The sequence below is a fragment of the Cyprinodon variegatus genome, unplaced genomic scaffold, assembly GCF_000732505.1.
Source record: "Cyprinodon variegatus isolate N-32 unplaced genomic scaffold, C_variegatus-1.0 Scaffold25, whole genome shotgun sequence".
Lineage (NCBI taxonomy): Eukaryota > Metazoa > Chordata > Actinopteri > Cyprinodontiformes > Cyprinodontidae > Cyprinodon > Cyprinodon variegatus.
This window is the reverse complement of record NW_015150478.1, coordinates 1,679,310-1,686,169: the sequence shown is the minus strand read 5'-3', so window position 1 is coordinate 1,686,169 and position 6,860 is coordinate 1,679,310. Positions and strand designations below refer to the sequence as shown.

At 39.0% G+C, this 6,860-nt stretch overlaps 1 protein-coding gene across 2 annotated transcripts in view; it reads right to left on the bottom strand.

Moving 5' to 3' along the window:
• Positions 1–6,860, bottom strand: part of phip (pleckstrin homology domain interacting protein) — a 46,679-nt gene that overhangs the window by 5,664 nt on the left and 34,155 nt on the right. For both annotated transcript variants that reach the window (XM_015394745.1, XM_015394754.1), the window contains exons 26-33: positions 6,260–6,384; positions 5,609–5,691; positions 5,404–5,515; positions 2,383–2,444; positions 2,109–2,264; positions 1,551–1,671; positions 1,335–1,460; positions 1,097–1,172 (exon numbers count right to left, since the gene is read on the bottom strand). In XM_015394745.1, coding sequence (XP_015250231.1) covers positions 1,097–1,172; positions 1,335–1,460; positions 1,551–1,671; positions 2,109–2,264; positions 2,383–2,444; positions 5,404–5,515; positions 5,609–5,691; positions 6,260–6,384 — 861 coding nt within the window. The remainder of the gene's footprint in view (positions 1–1,096; positions 1,173–1,334; positions 1,461–1,550; positions 1,672–2,108; positions 2,265–2,382; positions 2,445–5,403; positions 5,516–5,608; positions 5,692–6,259; positions 6,385–6,860) is intronic.

Genomic DNA, 6,860 nt, shown 5'->3' with positions numbered 1-6,860 from the left:
TTATTAGTAGTAGAGTATATTTTAGTAGTATGTATAATGAAGTAGTCCAAGTTAGTGTAATGTTATAATATGGTATAGTAGTATAACATACTACAGTTTAGTATAGTTTAATAGTATAATGCAGTCTTGTGGTTTAATACAGTGTAGTAGTTTAGTGTACTAGCGGTGTTTTCCATTAATTTAGAAGACTGTGGCATTTCATTTGGATCCACCACAGTCTCATATGATTCCAAGAAGCAAGGAAAAAAATAAATAATAGGATAAACTAAATAAAAATGAACGGACAGAATGATAATTTCTTAGTACAGCTGCAAGCGCCCACACTCAGGTCATGTTCATAAATGCCACTCTTTTTGGCACGACCCAAATTCAAGCGAAAACTGGAGCCACAGATGACAACGGAGCAGATGTCTGAGCTAGGTTTTTTCTTTTTGGGTAATAGAGCCCCAACAGAAAGTAGGCTTTGTTTAAATGGTGCAGTAGGCTATCGTGTTGGGTTCATCAAGCCAGTCGACTTCTAACATGCCGAAATTTCTGCTCCATGGGGCGGCTTTCCCTACAGTATATCACCTTCCTCCCTCCTGAGTTATGCCAGCATTGTTCACCTGTGGTGTCACTGTGTGGGTTGTCCTCCTTATGACTAAGGATGGATACAGAAGCCTGGTATCAAAATGGTCCTGGGGCAGAGTCCAACCGACAGTCCCCTTGGACCGCTAGACTTCATCCGTGTCGGTCCTCTTAAGCTGAGCTTACACTGTGCAAACTTGTTTCTCATTGTGAGACTGTTTTTCACTCACAACCGACCAATTTTTGGTTCAATTGTGTCATGACTCATTTATTCTACATGAAGTTAGGAGGAGTGATCATCAGGTCATGATATAGGGTGTATAGTGTAGGTTAGAATAGTTTATTTGACTGTTTTTAGCACAACACTATAGTTAAGTACTGTTTAATATATTATAATGTAGTGTGGTGTAGAATAGCGTACTATAGAATGGTTCAGTGTGTACAGAAGTATAATACAATATAATGTAGCAGTATAGCAAAGTAAGGTAGTACAGTATAGTACTGAAAAGAATGGAAAATAAAAACATACCTCATCTTCTGAGTCAGAGAAGGTGGCCTTCTTCATGGTTTTGTACAGAGGCTTAAGGTCTGTGAGACTTTGGTCCCTGAAACAGAGAGCGGGTCAGTAACTGATGACTGGATGTAGAAATATTTAGAATTTAAATCTAACTGATGAAATTAGCATTTTAGATCAATTGATATCAAACATGATTGATCAATTCCAACAACTGCAGAAATACTGTAATGATGCTTAAGGTTAAACATACTTAATAAAGGCCAGCATGAGGTCAGAGACGAACTTGGCAGTCGTGACGATGAACGACCCTGGCTCATTGAACGTCTGGGCGTTGTGTTCTATATAACGCACCTCCCACATTAAAGAGGAAAGCCGTCTGTAGTAATGACAGTAATAGGATTCTGTTACAATCTCTCTCTCACATTGAAACACAGAGAATCATGTAGCACAGCCTCCGCTGAGTTACCTGTAGAAGCGATTTACCAGCCTTTGACGTATGGTGCTAAGATCGGTGACATAGGCGACTACCGTGCAGTATGTCGGGTACGCCTGTAAGTCCACTGGGAATGCAAACGGTGCCGCCACATCTGCAGCAAGCCAATTGTTCGATGGCGATAAGAGACAGTGAAGATGGGTTAATGTAAGGTTGGTTTAGCTATAAGGTACTGAAAACAGGAAGAGAAGCAACATTTTTAACATAACAGCAAAACAGGGATAGAAGTTTATGTTAAATCTGATTTTATATAAGTAGGCTGATGACCGTCTGAGTGGATGAAAACCAGTGGAATAAATAGGATGGACATGTGTCTGTGTTCTTTTAATGTCCACCAGGGGGAGCCCTAGACTGGCTTTCCTGCAAAGTTTATGTTTGCTATGACATCAGATAAAAGGCATAAAAGCCAGTAGCTCTCAGAATAGTGACTCATGTAACGGGAAGATGCTGCTCCTTTACCAGAAACAAGACTGGCTAAAATTGCTCATCTTTACAGTAACTTTTCCTTAAAAAGTACTGCTGACATCTTACCGAGAGTACAGAGCTGGTCAATGGCTTTAATGATGCGTTCACACTCCTCTGCACGTGTGCGGCATCCCCATTCCCCATCCTGCGGGACGTAGAGCAAATCTTTCTGCTCCTCCTCTGTTAGCGGGACACTCGTGCCCAATTCATCAGGAAATGAAGCTGTGGAGAACAGAGGAGGGGGATTTCTGTTTATTATTATCTGCAGAACAAATGGTCGTCTACAGAGAAATAAATATAAGAAAAAAAATGCACAGAAATCATGGGGTTAAAGACAAACCTTCATCGGGGATGAGCTCCATGTCCCAGGGGCTCATCTTCTCTGTGTCACCATTATCCCAGCTGCATGCAGAACATCAGAGATCAGCTTTCTTCAGTATCAGATTGTTATTTATACTGATTTTGGGTTTATGGCATTTCTAACATTTTTCAGATCTTCCCATTTTTATCAGTCAAAGATGTTTGAACAAAAGAAGCAGTTTTTTTTATGGGGATTTCATTAATTAAAGAGGGAAAAACTATAAAACCAACCTGGCCCTCTGGGAAAAGCTAAAATCCAACTAAATCTAAATGCATGTGCCACCTTTGGCAACAATAGCCATCAAGATTTTGTTAAGACTAACTCTTTTGCAACATTGTGCAGAGAATTTAGCCTTATGCTACATTCAGAACGCATGCGATAGTAGCGGCAAAAAAGCTTCTGCTGCTGCATTTTTGATGCTTGTACACATTAAGGTCTGATGCGCCTCAAGAGCATGTGGCTCCAGATGTGCTCCTGTGTTCAATGGCAGTGTGGCTTTGCTATATTTGCTGTTATAAGTGGGTAAAAAGTAGTTTTAATATGTTTTAAAGCGAGAAAGTCTATCTCAAAACTTCATCTGTGCAGTCGGTTTATCCAGATTACGATCCGGCATTCAAATATTATTTCGCCGTCCAACCAGCATGAAACCCCCGTACGCAGGCGGCACTTTGTTACTGGAAATCCTGTTCAACAGCAGCCTCTTGCCCGGTCACCTCTTGGAGGTTTTCCGCTTCCGTTGGTGGCGGCTGGAATATATGTTAGCGTTTATCATGTACTTAATTCAAACTTCAGACAACAGACTAAAAAAAGCAAACATATTTTGCCAGCAGGTTTTGACATTTTAGGGTAATTTAGGCGTTAATAAACTGTTTCAGTGGAGAGATCATAGCGATCTGCATCAGCAGTGCTGTATCCATCTCCCTGCCAGCTACCAGATCAGTTTCTCTGATTGGTCTTTGTTGTGAGTTGAGCAGCAAAAGTTCAATTTTTGCAACTCCAGCAGTTGCTGCTTGTGCAGCGTGTCCTGCGCCTCAGATGATCAGAAATTTATGAGGCACTTCTTCACCTGCGGTCTGGACTTAGCATTACTCTTTTTTAGTAGAGTGATTTAATTTAGCCCCAACGGAATGTTTCCAAGCATCGGGCTTTGACTAGGCCAAATCCTTTTGTTTTTTAAACACAATTCAGAGGTGGATCTGGTGGTGTGTTCTGGATCATTTTCCTAAGCATGAGCCAAATGCTACTAAGCCAACGCAGGATACTGACGTCAACCAAACCTCTGGGCTTAAGATGTGGTGGGCGGATTCTTTTGAAGCCTCCTTGATGAGCTGTCACTTCCCTCTTGAGCTAATTTTAGCTGGGTGAACACTCCTGGGGAGGTTCTTCACCTTTCTATGCTTTCTCATTTTGCAGTCAGTGTTCCTGTGGTTCACTGAAGGCCCAAAGCCTCAGAAACACCACTGGAACCCTTCCCTAACCAATACAAGCCAAAAAAAATTGTTTTATAACTTAGGTTTCATTTATTTAGATAGAGTAAAGATGAGTTAATTCAGCCTACTTCATGCTGTCAGACAGTGCAAGTCATAATTAACTGATTGACAACAAGAGACAAGTGTTTTTTTTCCCCTTTATCTTAAAATAATTATTTGTAAACTGCTTCTTGTTTTCTCACAGGTTTAATAAGTCTGGTATCTAAATGTATTTGATGATCTGAAACATCCCAAAATAAATACCAGTCTTTATCAGCAATGGATAAAAAAACTACACTCTGTTCTTTATTCACAAACCATCTTTTTAGTTCCTTAAAATTTAAAATACTGCAGCAAGTTATAGTTTTCTCACTCAGTCTTCAGCTTCCTTCTTAACTATCACACAGAAAACATAATTATTCGGCAGAAACAATTATGATTTAAAGTTTTTAACTGTTAAAAAAAGTGTTTTATGATGAATAAAATAATTGTTTGGTTTGGTTGACAGTATATGCCGCTGGTATGAACCTTTAGGAAGAGGAGACAATTTTTATACCTAATCTTCTACAACCTGTGAATACTCAGTAGGCTTCAGTCTCTTTTTGCACTTTTGGTTTCGGCACTCTGATGTCAGTGAGTCTTTTTTTAGATATATGGCAAATGGTGAAAGTACTGCAAATATCTGCCGACTGCCAATCTTCAAATCTGAATCTAAAAACAGATCACTTCACACATCCCACTCTTTCCTTTTCTCCTCAAGTTGCTAGCGTTAATGAGTTTATTATTGCTTTTGTTCATCTGAAGCTTTTCCTTTATTTCTAAAAAAAAATATTTCATTTGTTCTCTAGTTGCTCTATATGGCAACATGGTTTTTAAAGGCTACTTTACTTGATGGTGCTGCAATCTGCGTTGCAAACTATTCAGACTGCTAACTTGTTTCTATTTGTTAGCAACCACAAAATGACGCTATTGTCAGAACCACTGTTTATTGCAATCTTATCTATAAGTGTTTTTCGGTGTTCGCCTCCACAACTTTAACTTTTGTCTCTGTTAACATCCCTTTTCAAGTTTTGCACCAAATTATCCATCTGGGTTAGAACTGGGCTTTGACTAGACCATTCTGGCACGTGGATACATCTCATTAAACGTCTAAGTTCAGCTCTGGCTGTAGGCTGAGGGTTTTTGTCCAGAAGGTGAACCGTTGCCCCAGTAATGAGTATTCTGCAGATTCTAGTCTTCATTTAGCTGTTTCTTCACAATTTAACACGCCTTTAAGATTAAAAATGGTGATTAAAAATCCTTTTACTTACATTATTTTGCCTTACATCTATGCACCGTTTTGTCTCAGACTATCACATAAACTCCCAAAAAATTACTTCACCTGAGTTTTTTTTTTTTTTTATAATCCTAGAAAATATACCTTTTATGTATGGTGATACATATATCACAGATTAATCAGATCATAATGAGATGAACTGGCTCATATTTAACACATTTTTCCACAGCCCATTGAAACAAAAGCAAACTTTACCAGACGTTGTAGCACTGGAACAAGCTGTCAGGATATTGGAGCTGGTAGGGCTCCTGACTTTCAATGGTCCCGAACCACCAGGCGTCGTCTATCACCGACCGAAATCTGTCACCTGTCGACACCACAAACACACGTGTTTAGGACTTTATCAATATCAGCACACATGGAGAACTTCTACACACGGTGAGGAGTAAAACCATCTGACCTATAGCCCACTGCCTTCTTCTAGCATTGTCAAACTGTTGCCGCAACACCAGGAAGTCAATGACATCAGGCATGTCATGGTACCTGCAGAGAAAGCAGCCTTTCAAAACCAGACTTACGGATAAGACACTTCAATTTGACAGACATTTAAAAACTGTAACGAAATTCAACATTCACTGCACAGTAAATCTGGATTTAGTAGCACAACAAACAATGATACTTATAATTGAAGATAGACAGATAATTTCACATTTTTAGCCAATAAAAGCATTTTTTTCTTGTACCTTTGACAATTCATTAGTGCATTCAGCAGCCGTGCCTTAAGAATTATGCAACATTTGTTGGTGGCTTCGAGAATCAGCCACACAAAAACAGGCAGCATATACTGTAGATAAGTTAAGCTGATGCCAAAATAATATGGGGGTTTTCTTATGACCCTCTAAAACGGTAAAAGCTGCTGAAATCAATCCCAAACAAAAAAAAAACATGTTAATCCCAAACTAACAGACAGGAAACAAAGATAGAACCTACCCAAATACAAAAACATTTTGAAGCAAACTTTCAAAGTTGAGAAATCATTGATTTACCAAATTCCCTGATCAGTTTTCAGCATGGTAATGTGTGTTCTTTATTAAAAACGTCAGAATCTTACTTCATGGAGAAGGAGCCTCCTGTTAGCTTTCCTGTGTCCGGGTCCAAAAAGGCGAGTTTCAGGCAGCAGAGTGTGGGCAAGCCAACCTCATATTTGATCCCAACTATCTTCATTAATTCCTGCTCCTGAGTGATGCAAAACAATAATAAAATAAAAGTTAATCCACCTGACCTACAATCCCATGATTAAAAGAGTTCATACACTTATTACCTCAACTCTTACTATCAATATTTACGCTTGCTAAAGAGGAAGTGCTGGATAAACAAGGTTTTAGACAAAAGCACACACAGGTTATTCTATCAGAGCTGAGAGTTTGATCAGATACACACCATTACTGAATTTTAATTTTACACAAAAGCAGTAAAGATGAAGATTTTGCATTGCACAACACATGAGGCCTCCTGTCCACAGAGAAACTGGAACTACTACCCCTCCATTCTTATTAAAGGGAAACAATAACCCTCGGTAATTAAAATCAAATGTAACAGTTACAGTTAAAATCCCTAGAAGATAAGGCTCTATTTAAACCAGTGTAGACAGGACCCTCATCAAGCAGCAGTTATTTTGTCTAAACTTTATTTGTAATTATTACAACTGTTTA